The 20,549-nt window shown below is 38.1% G+C and overlaps 1 protein-coding gene across 1 annotated transcript; it reads right to left on the bottom strand.

The window, feature by feature from the left end:
• Positions 1 to 539: 539 nt before the first annotated feature.
• LOC106095565 (uncharacterized) lies at positions 540 to 20,335 on the bottom strand. Its single transcript, XM_013262796.2, has 3 exons — positions 19,867 to 20,335; positions 1,043 to 1,143; positions 540 to 957 (listed from the first exon to the last, which is right to left on the bottom strand). Exons 2-3 carry the CDS (start codon positions 1,124 to 1,126, stop codon positions 742 to 744), a joined length of 300 nt encoding a protein of 99 aa, XP_013118250.1. The 5' UTR covers positions 1,127 to 1,143; positions 19,867 to 20,335; the 3' UTR covers positions 540 to 741.
• Between the last annotated feature and the right edge of the window lie 214 nt (positions 20,336 to 20,549).

Here is a 20,549-nt window from a genome sequence, read left to right as displayed (position 1 = left end):
GGCGCAGCGGACCGGACCCTGCCCACCTGGTCTGAATATAAAATCATGTACTGCAATATATAAAACTTTTTGTATTGTTGTGTAGAAATAGCAAATAAATAAACAAATACATTTTGATAAAATTTTCGTCAAGAATAATTTATCTTTTGAATTTAAAATTCTAAGGAAAAAATTTTATAGATAAATGTTTACAAAAAGAAATTGAAAAAATGCTTCTTCGTATTCTAATGTTTTGACTCCAAGTAAGGTCGAATTACTCGTTTAGTCGCAAAATGCAAACGCTGATTACGGTGGCGTACACGACCTCTTTTCATTGGATACACAAAAAGTCTGATTGTAAACATACTAGACGATGGCTTTATCAACCATGATGATCGTACCCATTACGAAACAAACATGACAATCTGACTTCGATGCCACCGTTCTTAAACCCATAAACCATTTTCACTAAAGAATAAAACACTATTGCACTCCAGTTGGTAGATAAATTTTATTTTATTATTTTTTGTTGTTGTTAATAAAACACTTTGCCACTTGAGAATAGAAAATCGAACACATAGACACACACACACACGTCTGATAATTTGAAAGGATTTGTGAGCTTCATCAAAGTTGAGGTGATAATTTATTATGATGATGATTTAGTATGGGTTTAATTTAACTTGATCATGGGATGGAATGGAATTTGGATACGTAATTTACAGATGTCCACGAGGAAATGTGCTTGGAGCTGATGAAGATTTAGAAGCAGCTGACTGCATTAAAGTAACAACGCCAGTACATTCGACCATTGCTGCCGAAGTTCGTGCGACCGCCGCCACCAACGACGGCAATATCGGCACTGTTAACGCCACTGATGAGACCTCCACCATGCCCCGGCGAGGATGCAGCCAGCAGTGATGAGACACCATCCGTTCCTATATCGCCACCCAAATCCAAGCCCAAGTTTGCTCTTCTCTGAAAGCTCTGTGCCATTAACTGAAATTTTCTTACTCTTGCCGAAAAATCTCTATTGCAACTATGCTTTAATAATCCAACTTACGGTTTCACCAGTAGCGCGATTGATCGAATTCAAATCTTTAAAATCGTAGTCCATCATTACGGATGGGTCATCATCACTGTACATGGTGAAATAGGGTGAATCTGTAATGAATATAAAAGATGAACCAAAAAAACAAACCAATTAGATCATTATTAATAAGTATATTCCAAGAATGGACATTAATCTAAGCTTTTTTGTCATACACAGGATCATATGAGGCACTCTTGAGCATTACAACAAAATAAAATTTGGGGCAATTGTACCACAATTTTTTTAAATTTTTTTAAATTTTTGCACAAAAACTACAAGGTGTTTTAATGCAGAATGACTCCAAATGTTAAAAGTGAAAGCCCCAAATTAGTTTGTGTGATTTCTATTATGAAACAAAAAAAATTTTACTAAAACATGTTTGCACTTTCTACCATAATTTACGATTTTAAACAAATTAAATTTATTAAATTTTTTCTTCTTTTTTCAATTTAATACATATTTGTCACATATAAAATAGGACATACGATAATTTTTTTTTATTTAATACAAGCTGACCCGAGCCCGCTCCGCTGCGCCTTCTTTTACTTTATATGGAACAAAAGATTCCTTGGAATATTTATTTGGACAATTAAAGATCTTTTAGTGAAATACCATGCTACGAAAATAGTAATCACTTGACTAACAGTTTAACAATATAAGTGCCTTTATTTGAATCCCATATGATCTTTATTGGTCCACGAATTTAATTTTGGATGTACGGTGTACTCCATTCTTAATTCTTTATTTCAGCCCGATATTCTCATGATGTCTGATTTAGGGGTGTTTTCGGGGGAGAGGTGGTCCAGATACTTGGCCCTGAAAAAATATCAGCATCGTGCTCGTCTTTCAAAAACCATTTATTTAAACTAATTTTGCCATTGGTTTAAGGAGAGTTTAAAGGTTGAAGCGTCCCACAAACACATGCCCCCAAAATTGGTTATCAAATTCGTTTTCTAATCTAAAATACCTTTCATTTGAGCCACGTATTGGCATGGTCGAAAAATTTTTTCACTTTGAGGGTGTTTTGGGAAAGGGGTGATGCCCTAAATACATGGTCCTACAATTGGATATCAAATTCGTATTCTACTCCCAAATACTTTTATTTGAGCCCCATATTGCGATGGTCACTAAAAAATTGCTGTTTATGGGTTATTTTGGGAAACGGGTAGACCCCCAGAAAATTGGTCCAATTCTTGCTCTACCCCCCAATACCTTTCATTTAACGTCCACATTGACATGGTCGGTAAATATGCCCGATATAGGGGTGTTTTGGGGATTGGGGTGGTCCTCCAAACACTAAGCCTAGAAAATGTATCAGCAACGTACTCTATTCTCATATATCTACAATATATATGATTTATTTGAACCCCATATAGCCATTGCCCTCAAAATTGGATATCAAATTCGTTTTCTAATCTCATTTAAACTCCTTATTGCAAAAGTCAGCAAATATGTCCCGTTTGGCGTATTGGCCCTAAAAACTATGAATATTTAGTTCCACTCTAAATATGGTAGTGGGACGGCCGGGGGATGGGCGGCAGCTCAGTGAGTTGGCCTTGAAAATATATATCGGATTCGTGTTCCACTTTAAAAACCCTCGTATTTGAGCCTCATATTGCAATAGTCATAAAATACTTACTATTTGGGTGGTATTGTGGGGATGGGGTGGCCGCATACACACTTTTCCGGAATATTGATATCAAATTCGTGCTTTACTCCCAAAGACCTTTCATTTGAGCCCCATATTACTAGGGTCGTAAATTTGTACCCCTTGGGGGATGTTTTTGGTGAGAGGCGGCCCCCCAAACACTTGGTCCCATATTTGGATATTAGATTCGTATTCTACATTCAAATACCTTTTATATAAGCCCCATATTCCCATGGGCAGTAAATAAGTCCTGTTTGGAGGGTGTTTTGGGAAAGGGTGGACCCCCAGAAACGTGGTCCCACATTTGGATATCAGAATCGTATTCTACTCGCAAATACCTTTCACTTGAGTCCCATATTGCCATGGTCGGTAAATATGTCCTATTTAGGGATGTTTTGGGGCTTGGGGTGGTCCCCCTAGCACTTGGTCCGACTATTGGATATTAGATACGTTTTCTAATCCTAAATAAAGGGTGATTTTTTTGAGGTTAGGATTTTCATGCATTAGTATTTGACAGATCACGTGGGATTTCAGACATGGTGTCAAAGAGAAAGATGCTCAGTATGCTTTGACATTTCATCATGAATAGACTTACTAACGAGCAACGCTTGCAAATCATTGAATTTTATTACCAAAATCAGTGTTCGGTTCGAAATGTGTTCATTCACCGTAACGTTGCGTCCAACAGCATCTTTGAAAAAATACGGTCCAATGATTCCACCAGCGTACAAACCACACCAAACAGTGCATTTTTCGGGATGCATGGGCAGTTCTTGAACGGCTTCTGGTTGCTCTTCACTCCAAATGCGGCAATTTTGCTTATTTACGTAGCCATTCAACCAGAAATGAGCCTCATCGCTGAACAAAATTTGTCAAAATTTGAACACATTTCGAACCGAACACTGATTTTCATTTGAGTCCCATATTGTCGTGATTGGTTTAAATATATGTCATCCACCCATCCGAAATTTGACTACCAAATTTCTATTTTTAGGGTACTAAATATATGAGAGCACACAAAATTTCGCTTAAATCGCACCACCCATCTCCGAAATCTGGCGCTTCTGAAAATTAGGGTAAGGGGAAGGGGCCGCCCACCTTTCAGATATCAAAAAATGTAGTACCCTATTTTCACCAGGGGGTCATTATGCACCATCTGTGAAAATTTCAAGAAAATCGGTTCAGCCGTTTCTGAGTCTATAAGGAACACACAAACGTATAAACAAACACAAATTGATTTTTATATATAAGATTCATGAAGAAAAAAAAAATAAGTTTAATTAATATACAACAGACTGGCTTATATACGTCCTGCAGACAAACCGATATGGTTTCGTGGGATATTATATATAAGACACATTGTAAAACATAAAGAATTAAAGAAAAATAATAAAACATGCCAAAAATAATCTATGTTTGTTTCCGTATAGACTCAAAAACAGCTGAAACAATTTTCTGCTAATTTTTTCAATAGTGTACCACAATTTCCAAAAACTCACGATCTCGGAAAAGTGTTGTCGAACTTAACAAATTTTTATATCTTCCACCACAGAATGGGGGGTATACTAATTTCGTCATTCTGTTTGGAACTACTCGAAATATTCGTCTGAGACCCCATAAAGTATATATATTCTTGATCGTCGCGACATTTTATGTCGATCTAGCCATGTCCGTCCGTCTGTCTGTCTGTCGAAAGCACGCTATCTACCGAAGGAGTAAAGATAGCCTCTTGAAATTTTGTACAAATTCTTCTTATTAGTGTAGGTCGGTATTGTAATAAATGGGCCATATCGGTCCATGTTTTTATATAGCTGCCATATAAACCGATCTTTGGTCTTGACTTCTTGAGCCTCTAGAGTGCGCAATTCTTATCTGATTGGAATGAAATTTTGCAAGACGTATTTTGTTATGATATCCAATAACTGTGCCAAGTATGGTTAAAATCGGTTCATAACCTCATATAGCTGCCACATAAACCGATCTTGGGCCTTGACTTCTTGAGCCTCTAGAGGGCTCAATTCTCTTCCGATTTAAATGAATTTTTGCACAAAGTATTTTGTTATGATATCCAGCAACTGTGCCAAGTATGGTTTAAATCGGTTCATAACCTGATATAGCTGTCATAATAACAGATTTGGGGACTTGACTTCTTGAGCTTCTACAGGGCGCAATTCCTATCCGATTTGGCTGAAATTTTGCATGACGTATTTTATTCTTACTTTCAACAATTGTGTTAAATAAGGTTCAAATCGGTTCATAACCTGATATGGCTGCCATATAAACCGATCTGAGATCTTGACTTCTTGAGCCTCTAGAGGACGCAATTCTTATCCGATTTGCCTAAAATTTTGTACAACGGATCCTCTCATGACCATCAACATACGTGTTTATTATTTTCTGAATTGGTCTATAGCCCGATACAGCTCCCATATAAATCGATCTCTACTTCTTGAGCCCCCAAAGGACGCAATGCTTATTCGAATTGGTTGACATTTTATACAGGTCTCCAACATTTAATTTAATTGTGGTCCGTACCGGACCATATCTTGATATCGCTCTAATAGCAGAGCAAATCTTTTCTTTTATCCTTTTTTGCCTAAGAAGAGATGCCGGGAAAAGAACTCGACAAATGCGATCCATGGTGAAGGATATATAAGATTCGGCCCGGCCGAATCTCTCGTTTATACATTTTATGTAAGGCGAAACACAAATTAGTGATTCGGGAGTAAATTACAATTCAGAAATTAAAATTTGTAACCGAGTGAAGGGGGCCTTCCCAACCCACTCATACGGTCCTAATTTTTTTATGCCTGAGCAATGAATCTTTCTAGCAAAAAGTAGTTTTTTTAAGTCTTTTAGTTTCTTATCATTTACAATGATTGAAAATTGAAAAAAAAAACAACAAAAAAAATGGATAAATTGAAAGGTGTTCATCGGGAGATGTTGATATTATGTTGACTTGATGAGGCCGATAATGTAAAATATAGGCTATCTGACTAGTGATGTGTAAACTTTTATTTATAAATTTGAATTTTTCTCCGGATTTCAATATAAATTAAATAAAACTTTATGGGAATATTTCAGACAAATCGAATACAAATTGCACTCTCTAGATGCTCAAGAAGTCAAATCGGGAGATTAGTTTACATGACAATAGGCAGACATATGTAGCAGTCGAATCGGTTTCATATCAGGGGTGCACAAAACTAAAATTTTGTTTAGGCTAGCGTTGATGCTCAATTCCCACATATTCTTATCACGTATTATGGCTTCAATCGTTGTTGAGACTGCAACGAATGCACATGCATCATTTTTATACCCACCCCCATAAAATGGGGGTATACTAATCTAGTCATTCCGTTTGTAACACCTCGAAATATTCGCCTAAGACCCCATAACATATATATATTCTTGATCGTGTCGACTTTCTGAGACGGCCAAGGCATGTCCGTCCGTTGAAATCACGATGTCGGTCGAACGCGTAAAGCTAGCCGTTTGAAATTTTGCACAGATATTTAATGTTGATGTAAGTCGTTGGGGAAAATCCTAGGGGGGGATTCAGATCGTGAGAAGACGAGGCTATTACTGAAATTAAGCTAGAAGGAGGTCAGTTTAGCTATTGATATCATAACGGGACACATAGGACTACGAACTCACTTATATAAAATCGGTGCGGCAAGTGATAGCATGTGTAGGGCATGCGGGGAAGATGATGAGACGTTGGAGCATTTCCTTTGTCATTGCCCGGCTTTCGTGTCCAACAGATACCGGTACTTAGGTGGAGACACAATATCGGTTCCGATTTATATGTAGCTTCCATATAAATCGATCTCCAGATTCGGCTTCTTGAGCTCTTGGAAGCAGCAATTTTGATTTGGCTGAAATTTTGCATGTAGTGTTATGTCTTCCAATAACTGTGCCAAGTACTGTCCGAATCGGTCTGTAACCTGATATATCTCCCATATAAACCGATCTCCCAATTTTTGGCCCATTTGAATGGAATTTTGTGTGCGGTGTTCTGTTACGACTGTGCCAAATACGGTCCATATCAGTCTATAATCTAATATAACTCCCATGTAAACAGGTATCTCGATCATCCCTGTTCGGTTTCTAGAAGCTTTATTTTTTGCGGGTTTGACGAAGTTTGGCCCGGCCGAACTTGGCATGGTTTTACTTGATCTATTTTTAATTTAAAACCAATGTTCAATTCTGATTTAACGCTAGATAAGAACAGAAAAGTTATTTAATTTTCTTATTTTTGTTTACTATTGAAAAAACTTCATTCATTCTGTCAAATAAATTAATGTTTAGTCACGGAGAGAATTTAAAAAAATTAACGAGTGTAAATCTTATATATAAAAATTAATTTGTGTTTGTTTATTTATTTGTGAGTTCTTTATAGACTCAAAAACGGCTGAACAGATTTTCTTGATATTTTCACAAGGGGTGCATAATGATCCCTTGGAGAAGAAAAGGTACTCAATTTTTGATATCTGAAGGGGGGCGGACTCCTCCTTACCTTAATTTTGAGAAAAGCCAGATATCGAAGATGTGTTGTGCGATTTAAAAGTGATTTTGTGTGCTCTCTTATAGTAGCCTAAAAACAAAGATTTGGCAACCAGATTTGGAAGGGGGTACCTAGGCGGTCCGCCCCAACCCAAAACCTACCAAATGTACATATATATATATATATATATATATATATATATATATATATATATATATATATATATATATATATATATATATATATATATATATATATATAGACCAATCTCGCATATTTGAGGTATTTGAGAGTAGATAACGTATCTGATATCCCATTGTGGGACCAAGTGTTTGGGGAACCACCCCAACCGCCAAATCGAACATACTTGTCGATCGTGGCAATATTGGACTCAAACGAAAGGTATTTGCGAGTGAAATATGATACTGATATCCAAATGTGGACCAAGTTTCTGGGGGTCCACCCCTTCGCCAAAACACCCGCCACACAAGACTTCTATACTGACCATGGAAATATGGGGCTCACATAAAATGTATTTAAGTTTACAATACTGATATCCAAATGTGGGATCAAGTGTTTGGGGCCTCCCCTCCCCAAAAACACCCTCCAAAGAGGATAAATATATGACCATAGCAATATGGGGTTCAAATCAAAGTTCTTTGGGAGTAAACCACAAACCTGATATCAATATTCGGGACCAACTGTCTAGGGGATGTCACACCCCCATAACAACCCCCCAATAGGATGTATTTGCTCAACATAACAATTTTGGTCTTAAGCTCGATATTTGATTGTTTTTAGGGCTATACCCAAAACTGGACATATTTACTGGCTTTTGTAATAAGGGGTTCAAATGAAATGTATTTGAGAATAAAAAACGAATTTAAAATCCATTTTTGAAGCCAATAGCAGTATGCAGTTCCAAAAAATGATATTTGAGAGTAAAATACGATGCTGATATCTTTTTTTTCAGGCTAAGTTTTTGGGGGACCACTCTACTCCCCAAACCCCTAAATCAGACATATTTAACGATGTGGGGGCGCAAATGAAAGTAATTGGGGAGTAGAGCACGAAATTGATACACCCTTTCGGAACCAATTTTCTGGGGTCTACCCCTTCCCCAAAACACCCTACCAACAGCAATTATTTACTGACCATCGCAATATGAGGCTCAAATAAAGGTATTTGGGAGCAGAATACGAATTTGATTACGAAATGTGGAACCATTTATTTGGGCCACCGGTAAAATTTAGCGACCATGACAATATGTGGCTCAATTGAAAGGTATTTGAGATTAGAAAACAAATTTTTTTGGGAACCAAGTGTTTGGGAGACTTGGTTCCCAAACTTCCATTAAACCAATGGAAATATGAGGTTTAAATTAATGGTATTTGAAAGTAGAGCACGATGCTGATATTTTTTCAGGTCAAAGTGTCTGGAGGACCACCTCACCCCCGAAAACACCCCCAAATTCGGACATACATATTTACTGATCACAACAATATAAGGCTCAAATTAAAGATTGGGAGTAGAGCACGGAATTCATACCCACTTTCGGGACCACGTTTCTGGGCGTCCACACCATCCCCTTAACCTATCAACCTTCACACTTCCAAAATCCCCATGAATAAATAATAATAAAGTCTTTTAAGAATGGAGTACATCTAACATCCAAACATTAATGGCCCTAAGCCCTCCTAGCGAAATCATAGACCAATCAAAACCACATCGGATTCAAGCGGGCCCGGTATAGCTAGTTACACATAAAGAATGCATTTTTAGCTATTATCTTTTTGGCAACACTGGTTTAAAGAGCTCACGGTCATTTCGCGTTTGGTTTGACTCTCAAACATCTTCAGTTTGATCTATAATTTAACTTCAAATCGTGTTACAAACGAATAACGGTTGCAAATTATCGAATTTAATATCAAAATGCGTGCTCTGTTATGAAAGTTCATCGCGCTCTTCGTCCATTTTACGACGAAGCTCATTTTTGGCTCAATAGTTCCGCAAATAGGCAGAATTGTCGATTTTGGATGGAAGATCAGCCAGAAGCATTGCAAGAGCTACCAAAGTCATAGTTTGGTGCGGTTTATGGGCTGGTGGCATCATTAGACTGTACTTTTTCAAAGATAATGCGAATCGTAACGTAACTGCGAATGGTGAGCGCTATCGTGAGATGATATCCAACTTTTTTTTTTGCCCAAAATGCTAGAGCTTGGCTTGCATGATATGTGGTTTCTACAAGACGATGCCACATGCCATATAGCACGCATCACAATGGACTTATTAAAAGGCGAGTTCGGCCGGTCAGTTGGCCGCCTACATCGTGCGATTTAACGACTTTAGACTATTTTTTGTTGGGCTATATTAAAGCTCATGTCTATTTAGACAAGCCCGCTTCAATTGACGGATTGAAAGACAACATTGAAGAATTTATTCGTGAGATACCGGTCGAATTGTTGGAAAGAGTATGCCAAAATTGGATCCGGAGCATTTGAAGCGCAGTCACGATCAACATTTGCAGGAAATAAACTTCAATCATTAAATTATATGGACCATACTATCGCTTCAAATAAGGAATCCATGCATTTTTCTGAATTTTATGCGTTTTTTTATTAAAAACTTCCCTATAGCTCTTTAAAAATCGACCTTTAAAATGTCATTTTCATTTGGTGCACCTCTTTTTTATATGGACCGATTAGGTTCACTTACAATTCCAACCGAATTATACAGATAATAAATATTTGTTTAACCTGTCAAGTGTGAGGCTTCACTTCTAAGAAAGATACCTTTTGAGTACAAACGAAACAATGTTAGTTTTAAGTGGCAGTCTGCCATCAGACTCACTTAGGCATATCCGCCACCTGGAACTGTCTCTATTCCTCGACGCCCGTTCTTACAGCTTCCAAAAAGTTGTTACTTGCAACCTTCAGTTTGTCATCATGTTTTGCAATCAAACAGTGGCCTGTCCTTACAGACGCAATATAGCCGTCTCTTCTAGCCAGCGACAGCTAAGCTGTAAACCTTTTCAACTCTAGAATAGGCCACATAATTTTGGAATGCTCACACTACAGTGGTCTCGATATGACCAATCCAAGTTCTTGTGAGTACACCCCAAAGCCCACCTGGTCATCTAGTTTGGATGCTTGCGTATAGAAGACTATGTAACTTCTATTACCATGGATATTGTAGTTCTAATCGGTCGTATCAGGAATAGTAGAGAAAGCTCCTTAGCCTCACAGCAGTAGTTGCAGCAATTTGTCTAGCTACAATGTCCAGAGGCATAAGATGTAGCATATAAATCCAGTGCATCATATGGTGTCATCCTCAGTTCGGCTGTGAAGCACAAACAAGCCATTATTTCGATCCGGCCGAGTATTGAACAGCAGGTGGATTTTTGAAGCGACGTCCACCAGATCACAACACCATATAGTATTATAGATCTGACAACTGCAGTATATACCCAGTGCATAACACACGAATGCCTCTCATGCAGGTGTATAGGGCAAGAGCTGCCTTTCTTGCCCTTTCTTAAATGTTGGATTTGAAATTCAATTTCCTGTCCAGAAAAACACCCAGGTATTTTGCGCTTTCAGTAAATGGAACTCTCTCTCCTCATGAGGAGACAGGTTCCACTGTAGGTATCTTGTATCTCCTAGAAACTCCTGCTCCCTCATAATTGACCTCGGTTTTATATTATTGAAAGCACCTTCAATGTGGAGAAGTTCTACCATTGTATATTCCTTGACAGCGAGAGAACCTTCTTTGTAGGCGACTAGGTCGTTTGTGTCTCTACATCGCAAAGATATGAACGACATGCCGATACGAGCAGAGTATGTCTCCCTAAGCCAAGAAGCCAGTCTATCGGACACAGCTTGTAATTCAAACGGTGATATATCATTAGGTCCTGGCGACTTTAAATTATAGAAACTTTTTATCGCCTAAGGGATTTTCGACACAATTTCCCCAAATCCCTCCGATGAATACATATCAGTGACAACCTCTTCAGGCGCCACGATGCCCGTAGGAGAGTTTCCCGGAAAATTTGTATCACGAAACGAAATATAAAAGCAATCATAACAGGGCTAGCCTCGGCTTACCCTAAATAGATCCCGAATGGCCTGCAATGGGGTTGATTGCACGATCAGACATATCATATAAGCTGCCACTTGCTGTATTCATAAGACTTGCCTTATGTACGTCAAATAAAGTGTAGTGATCTGGTGGACAGCGCTTCAAAAGCCCACCTACTGTTCCATACTTAGTCGGATCCAAATAAAAGTTTTTTTTAAGTGGTTATTTACAGCCATGTGGACAGACCAGGCCTAATATCCTTTAGGGTGACCCCCGAATTCTAGATAATCTATATTAATATCAGATTGGTACTCTACTCCCAAATACTTTAATTTAAGTTGTTCCGGTTGGTTACATAAAGTTTTGGAATTATTTATTGGGGTGGAGGTGGCCCTTTGCGGGATTCTTTGGGGGTAGTGCAGCCCCCAAATATTCGGCCCCCGTCATTAATATCAGATTCCTATTTCTAAATACTTAAATGCCCATATTATTCCAATCGCTATACATAACCAGAGGAGAGGTATGGGTGCTGATATAATGTATCGTCGCTAAAAATTGAGCAAAGGACTAGAATCCGCCGAATACAAAAAAATGAACCAGTGAAATTTTCGGCCCTTGTTAGTGTGAAATTGGTAAAGATACCAAAAATTTTTATGTAAAATTGTGGTCGCTACTGGATACAGGAACTGAATCATCGGTTATAACATTTAGTCATTAAGTCAGAACTAAATCTTGTACTGCTTTCAAACACACTATTTATACGCCGATCCTAATTTCTCAAATTCTTCAAAATGTGATTGTTTTTACGGATATCTTAGTTTTAGCATTTTGAAGAAAATTGTTTCCTTTGCACTTATTTTAATATGCTCCCAAATCAGTTAGTATACCCCCATCCCATAGTGGAGAGTATAAAAATGCATCTTTATATATATAAAAAAGTCGCGTGATTGACGGATCAGCGCCCAACCCGAACGGCTAAAACTAGGATTATATGGTGCTATTCGTACATTTAGGTCCAACAAGTAAAAGCGTGCCAATTTCGCCCGGGCCGAATCTTGGGAACCCATCACCATGGATTCTGCTTAAAATTTATTCAAAATAAATTTAGTTGAAGGGCACTATTTTATTCTACATACCAAACATTTCTCAAGCCAGCAAAAATTAAAGCTTCCAGGAACCAAACAAGGATGACCGAGAGATCGGTTTACATAGAAGCTATATCAGGTAATAGACGGATTTGGACCGTATTTGGCACGAATGTTGGATGTCGTAACAGAACACCGCATGCAAAATTTCAGCCAAAGCGGACAAAAATTGCGACTTGTAAGAACTCAAGAAATCAAATCGAGAGATCGGTTTATATGGGTTCTATATCAGATTATAGACCAATTTGGACCGTACTGGACACAGTTGTTGAAAATTTTCCAAAAATTTTGCGGCTTTCAGGGGCTCAATAAATCAAATCGGAAGATCGGTTTATATGGGAGCTATATCTTAATCTGAACCGATATGGCCCATTTGCAATCCCCAACGACCTTCATCAACTACATCGGCCAAGAACATCGGGACGGTCAAGATAACTTTATTTGTAAATTGAGCTAGAGCTATCGGTACACCGTGGCAAACTTTATTTGATGACTTTAGGAAAAAAAAGTACGAAATGGGTGAACTTTGTAAAGGGCGGATAGATAGAGGTAGAATTGTGAAATTTGACTTAAAAGACATCTGCTGCAAAATAATGGGGGTGAAAAGAAAAAATGGAAATAAGTACTGGTAGCGGGAGAAATCGTACGTTTAGTACCGCACGCTAAAGGTCAGTAATTTGGCAAGTAGGTACAACTAGAAAAAATGTCATGGGTGACTAAACTATCTATTAACAATTATTATATTTTGGTACCAATATTGGTACTTTGGATACGGTTTCACCTTGACAGTAAATATTGGACGGCTTGAAGAATTATTTTCAATTCGTGCATTTAGGTACTAAAACATACAAAATTATACTTTTTCAACAAAATGATGTCAAGCTTGGGGTAAAGCTTCCCTTGATTATAGTTTTTGAACGATCAAAATATTTTTTTTTTTTCAAAATCGTACATTTAGGTACAAAAAGTACAAAAAGTGGTTTTTTCTTTACGAATTTAGCTAAAGTTTTTAACAAATTTTGCATACAGGTCACTCTTTGTACGAAGGTGCGAGATAAGGCTGGATTTTTTAAAACTCGAACTAGAACATACTAAAGTAAGTAAATTACTCAACACAGCATTGTTGTTGTCTTTCATTTAAGACTCTTTTGTTTGCGCTATTGCAAAGCCATATTACAACAACAGTAGTTAGGTAAAAATACGAGAAAAAGCCGTTAGCTGCAAGACACTGACGGCCTTAATCACAAAACATAATGTAAATTTGAAATAGACTTATTTGAGAGACTGCCTTTATCCTGTCAAATAAACCTATTTCAAGGCTTCCTAAAGTTTCGTGAACAAGGCCATGAGTTTACTAATAGAAATCATTAATACTGTGAACGCCCCCACAAACACAGTGGCATAATATGAGAGCACTAAGTGAGAGTATGAGAGATACAAGTTGGATGTGGGGTAGGATGATGTGCGTGGTTTGTTTCATACAGAGGTTAGCCAGCTGCATATGGATCTTCTTTAGACAACATAGGTATTTTGTATTTATTGTTTGATTTGCATTTATTGATTGGAGATGGTGGTAGGATTTTATTTTATTATGTTGACAATGCTGGAAAAACAACTATAGCAGCGCACTTAATATGTGTAAAAATTGAAGGAGAAATAAAAAAGTTATGAACGAACCTGCTCAACCGCCCACTGCAGTTCATTTTATGTGTAGGGGCAATGTCTTTTTCTTTCTTCAGTAAAAACTTGTTTGGTTTTGTTTGTTTGTATTAGCTCAAAAGTTTAATATCTTATTCTTTTTATACCCAGCACCACGACAGTGGTAGGGGTATATAGGATTTAAATGAAAGGTTTTTGAAAGTGGAGGTCCTCCAAATATCACATAAACGCTCATGCGGAACGACGGGGACAAAGTAGTACTTTGGAAGTAATATACGAATCTGATACGCGTACTTGGGAACAAGTATCTGGGGCAGCCACAAAACCCCTCTAACGGGCATGAAAACCAATCGGGACAATGTGGTACTCTAATTAAGGTACTTTTATAGTAGAGTACGAATCATACATCCAAATTTTGAGTAATGTTGATACAGTAACGGCCTGTGAGACTTTTAAATAAATAAAGTAATGTAGGCCCGTAAATACCCATGCCTTTGAGCACCAGCTTCATAACATTTAAGGAAACATGTAATATTAAATATCACCAACCACTATAACACACCTCCCCCCACCTCTCTATCATTCACATTTCAAACTTTTATCTCTCATGCTCTCATATTATGCTACTCTATTTGTGGGGACGTCCCCACGTCAAGTTTGTAGGTGCAGCCAATTCTTCGCCCAGAAAAATTGGCTGCACCTACAAACTTGAAATTTCGCATACAGGTCACTGTTGCTGCGAAGGTACGAAGTAAGGCTGGATTATTTAAAATTCGAACTAGAACATACTAAAATTAGTAAATGACTTCACACAGCATTGTTGTTGGCTTTCACTTAAGACTCATTTGTTTGTGCAAATCCAAAACCACAATACAACAACAGTAGTTAGGTAAAAATACGATAGAAAACCGTTAGGAGCAGGACACGAGTACACTAAGAGAAATCATTATTAATATGGACGCCCCCACAAATAGAGTAGCATAATATGAGAGCACGAGATGAGAGCATGAGAGATAAAAGTTTGAAATGTGTATGATGCAGAGGTGGGGGGAGAAGTGTTATAGTGGTTGGTGATGTGCTTGGTTTTTTTATACGTAACTAGCTGACCCGGGCCCGCTCCGCTCCGCCTTCTTTTACTTTATATGGAACAAAAGTTTCCTTGGAATATTTATTTTCGACAATTAAAGATATTTTAGTGAAATACCATGCTATGAAAATAGTACATCGCTTAACTAACAGTTTAACAATATAAGTGCCTTTATCTGAATCCCAAATGATCTTTATTGGTCTACGAATTTATGTTTGGATGTAAGGTGTACTCCATTCTTAAAATATTTCATTTCAGCCCGATATTCTCATGATGTCTGATTTAGTGGTGTTTTAGGGGGAGAGGTGGTCCCCCAGATACTTGACCCTGAAAAATATATCAGCAATGGTATTTGAGAGAAGAGCACGAAGAGCACCATTGGCTTGATACCCATTTTTTTTTTACGAAAATAGGTATCAATTTTTGCTCTACCCCCCAATACCTTTCATTTAAGCTCCACATTGAGCTTAATATGGCCGATTTAGGGGTGTTTTGGAGCTTGGGGTGGTCCCCCTAGCACTTGGTCCGACAATTGGATATCAGATATATTTTCTTATGCTAAATACCTTTCATTTGAGTCCCATATTGTCGTGATTGGTTTAAATATATATTTGGTAGGTTTAAGGGTGGGGCGGCCTCTGAGTCTATAAGGAATACACAAACATACAAACAAACACAAATTGATTTTTATATATAAGATAATTTTTTATATCGGAATGGGTGGCAACATGGGACTCAATCAAAGGTATTTGGAAAAATAGGTGTCAGGAGTGCCACTCCTGCCCCCAAACGGAAAAGTAGACCGAATGAAAGGTGTTTGGAAAACCAAATAACAGGGAGCTACCACTGCCCACAAATACTCCCTGCCATAATAACACATCCCCCACCCCAACCAACACATCATAACCCCAACCACCCAATAACCCTCCTCCCCTAAAAGCCTCTCAAATGAAAAAGTAGTTGATTGGGGAAATGTTGGAAAGTATTTAAGTGTAGAGTAAAAATTTAGATTTCAAATTTGGGAGTAAGATTGGCGGAACGCAAAAACATCATCAAAGAATCTGTGGGCCGATTGAGACAAAACGGGACTCTATAAAAGGTCATTGGCAGTGGAATACGAATCTGTAATTAAATTTAGACACCAAGTGTCTGGGAAAGCCGCCCGACCCAAAAAATACCCTATCCTTAGATGAAGCTCAACCTGGACAATTTGGAACTTAAATGAAAGATCCTTGAAAAGAAATTACCAATATTAGGAAAAAAAGTGTCTGAAAATGTCCAAATACCGCTTAAACGCTCATACGCAATAACCGAGACAATGTAGAACCAAAATAAAATGACTTTGGGAGCAATATACGAATCTGATATTAGAATTTGGACGCAAGCAACTAGGGCCGCCACAAAACCCGTTTAACGGACAGAAAGCCAATCGGGACAATATGGATCTCAAATTAATGGTGAATTCAATTAGCCAAGAAAGTGAATTGTTTTTTCGACATGTTGCACTGAAATTGAAATTTTGTGCTCGTTTGTCAAAAAAAAATGTTACCCCACCACCGAGTATAGTTTTCGTTACCTACATAGAGTGTTAATGTGTTGCATTTCCCGCACCGTGCCAAGTCTACTGTGTATAACGCATCAATTTAAGGCCATTTGTTATCATTTCATAGCACCTACACCAAAGTAGAGCTATAGACTGAATATTAAGCATATTTGTGAACGCCAATATTTGTAAAGGGTGATTTTTTTGAGGTTAGGATTTTCATGCATTAGTATTTGACAGATCACGTGGGATTTCAGACATGGTGTCAAAGAGAAAGATGCTCAGTATGCTTTGAAATTTCATCATGAATAGACTTACTAACGAGCAACGCTTGCAAATCATTGAATTTTATTACCAAAATCAGTGTTCGGTTCGAAATGTGTTCAAATTTTGACAAATTTTGTTCAGCGATGAGGCTCATTTCTGGTTGAATGGCTACGTAAATAAGCAAAATTGCCGCATTTGGAGTGAAGAGCAACCAGAAGCCGTTCAAGAACTGCCCATGCATCCCGAAAAATGCACTGTTTGGTGTGGTTTGTACGCTGGTGGAATCATTGGACCGGATTTTTTTTAAAGATGCTGTTGGACGCAACGTTACGGTGAATGAACACATTTCGAACCGAACACTGATTTTGGTAATAAAATTCAATGATTTGCAAGCGTTGCTCGTTAGTAAGTCTATTCATGATGAAATGTCAAAGCATACTGAGCATCTTTCTCTTTGACACCATGTCTGAAATCCCACGTGATCTGTCAAATACTAATGCATGAAAATCCTAACCTCAAAAAAATCACCCTTTACGTAACTTCACTCATAAAACGGCTAATATCCGTCTTAAAAGCAAATTTTGTTTGAATGTTTGGAAAGGTGTATTTCGACCGCGTCCTCTGTTTTAGATTCAAAAAAGAACATCTGTATTACCAAAACTTAATACAGATTTAAAGTAGATTTATTTGTCAGTTCTATGAAGGAAATAAAAAGTTAATTGGAATTAAAAAAATAAACCAGTTAAGATAATAAGTTACGCATATGAACATATTTGATTGAAAATGTAAAAGTACAACAGGATTGGGGGACATTGTTGGACAAAAATGTTGTTTCGTAAAAGTGTAGCATGGTTTTCTAAAATCGAAATCGTCATAAGGGACTTTGATGGTAGAGTACGAATCATACTCCTGTGAGATTCTAAAACTTTTGTATCGGATATAATATGTATTTAAAGAACACATACGACAAACAAATAAAGTAAGGTAGACGTAATATAGGATTCAGTAGTAGCCAGTAAATAAGTATCATTACTGTATGGCTTCCCAATTTTAAGCAAGCGATTCATGATGCCGCTCTAAAGTCCAAAGTTGCTGGTTGAAGCTGCTTTTGCAAAAAAAACCTCATTTTAAAAAGTGATACTAATGCATATCACTAGGTATGGGGAATTTCGGAAGTCAACGAAAGGGATGAGCAGCTTAGCGAATATATGATAAGTTGCAATCTGGCGATTTGTAATAAAGGGGATAAAGCGACCTTTATTGCCAAGAACAGGCAGGAGGTACAAGATATTACCCTTTGTATCGGACGATGTAAGCGAAAGAATATGTGACTGGGAAGAGTTGGATGACCACAGCTTCTCTGATCATCGGTATATTGGTTTCAGCTTTGGAGAAAATACTGCAGAAGTGCTCCCTCGGCTTAAGAGAAGAAAGGCGGATTGGGATAAATTTCGGCACAAATTCTTCACGTCCATCCCTTCTTGACCAGAAAAAATGTGGAAACTGCGGATAATATAAATATAATAGTCAAACAGATCACGAAGGCCCTGAATGACGCGCTCATGTCAGCATGTCCTAGTGCCAAGCCAAAGGGCAAACTGCGATCGCCATGGTGGACTCCAGAACCTGTTGGTTTAAGGAACAACTGCAGAAAACTCTTTAAAAGGGCAATAGCCACAAGAGCACCATACTATTGCGACATCTTTAAGGCTGAGCTAAGAAAATATAAGGGTGGCTCAGAACAAATCCTGGGCAAAATTCTGCAGCTCCGTGGAGGATACATCTGAGGACTCTAGGCTAAGGAAGATTCTGTTCTCGAGACCCATTACGGTGGGGTATATTCAGAAGTCAGAGAATGCATGGACAATGTCTAGTGAGGAACTACTCGTTGATACACATATCCCGGAAAATTCTCCAACGGACGACGCGGCGCCAGAAGAGGTTGTCACTGGTATGCTTTCATCAGGCGATCAGAAGTTTCGACTCCATTAAGTCGCCAGGCCCGGATTATGTATGAAGGGTTAATTTACAAGCTGTGTCTGATAGACTGGTTCCTTGGCTTAGGGAGATATACTCTGCTAGTATCAGCATGGCATATATACCTATGTGATGGAAGGACACAGGGGTCATTTTCTTTCCAAAAGCACGAAGGCGAAAGATGTTCGTCCTATTTGTATGTCAACCTTTATACTGAAGACTCTTGAGAGGTTGATAGAAACATACCTTAGGGCAAAGATTCCTGGAGATCGCCTGTCGCGTCAGCAACAATCATATAGTAAAGGCAATCCACTGAAATAGCCCTTCACGATCTAGTCGGCTATATAGAGGGTTTTCTCGCTGTCAAGGAATATGCAATGGTAGCATTTCTTGACGTTGAAGGTGCTTTCAATAATGTAAAACCGACGTCAATCATGAAAGAGTCGGAGTTTCTAGGCATCAACTCTTCCGTGAGAAAGTTTATTAATAACGTACTTACTAAAAGATGCATTACGACAGGCTTGCGATCTGTGGATCTAAAAAGATGGGTCAACAGAGGAATGCCTCAAGAAGATGTAATGTCTCCTCTTCTTTGGAATATAACCATTAACAAAATATTATTGTCTGTGGAAGAAAAGGGTGAAAAAGTAATCGCGTATGTGGTTGACGTGTCTATTGCTATAACGGGAAAGTTTCCCAGCATTGTTAGAGATGTGCTTCACGAAGCACTACGTGCGATAGCGAAGTAGGCTACCGAAAGTGGTCTAGGCAAAAATCCGTGCAACACCGAAGTAGTTCTTTTCAGCAGGAGATACAAGTTGCCTACAGTGGAACCTGTCTTCTTGGGAGAAGAGAATGTTTCATATACAGAAAGCGCAAAATACCTGGGTAAGAGAGCCATTGCCAAAATTTGGGGGATTAGACCGCATGTCGTTCATTGGGTATATACTGCAGTTGTCAGACCTATAATAATATATTGTGATGTGGTCTGGTGGACGGCGCTTCAAAAGTCCACCTACTGTTCAATACTCAACCGAATCCGAAGGATGGCTTGTTTGTGAGAACGACGCCATCTGATGTACTGAATTTAATGTTACATCTAATGACTCTAATGACATTGTGGCTAGATAAATTGCTACGCCCACTGCCGTGAGGTTAAGGGAGCTTTCTCCTTGGTCTTGTGGCGGCTACGGACACTGTGTTATCCCTGATAGAATATCCGATGTTCCAGGCAGTGTGGATTACACTCTACTTGAGCCGCTTTTTGATGAAAGTACTATACCACTTTAACTGATAGAAACGATTGGAACTACGATATTCCTGGCAATAGAAGTTAAATAGACTTCTATACTGTAAAGCTTCTGTCAACAAACTGACTCTTTTTATTATATTTTTCAAACAAACAACATTAAAGGAACAAGCTAGTCTACTTAGTTTCATCAAAAGTTTCTTATAAATACGAGTATAACAAGTTATCATATTACAGTTCGGCCAACCTGACAATATGATTGCCCACAATCATGATATAAAAATTGTGTATATTATATAAGTGTGACCAATAACATAA

Source organism: Stomoxys calcitrans, chromosome 3, assembly GCF_963082655.1.
Source record: "Stomoxys calcitrans chromosome 3, idStoCalc2.1, whole genome shotgun sequence".
Classification (NCBI taxonomy): domain Eukaryota; kingdom Metazoa; phylum Arthropoda; class Insecta; order Diptera; family Muscidae; genus Stomoxys; species Stomoxys calcitrans.
This window is presented reverse-complemented; position numbering and strand designations above follow the sequence as displayed.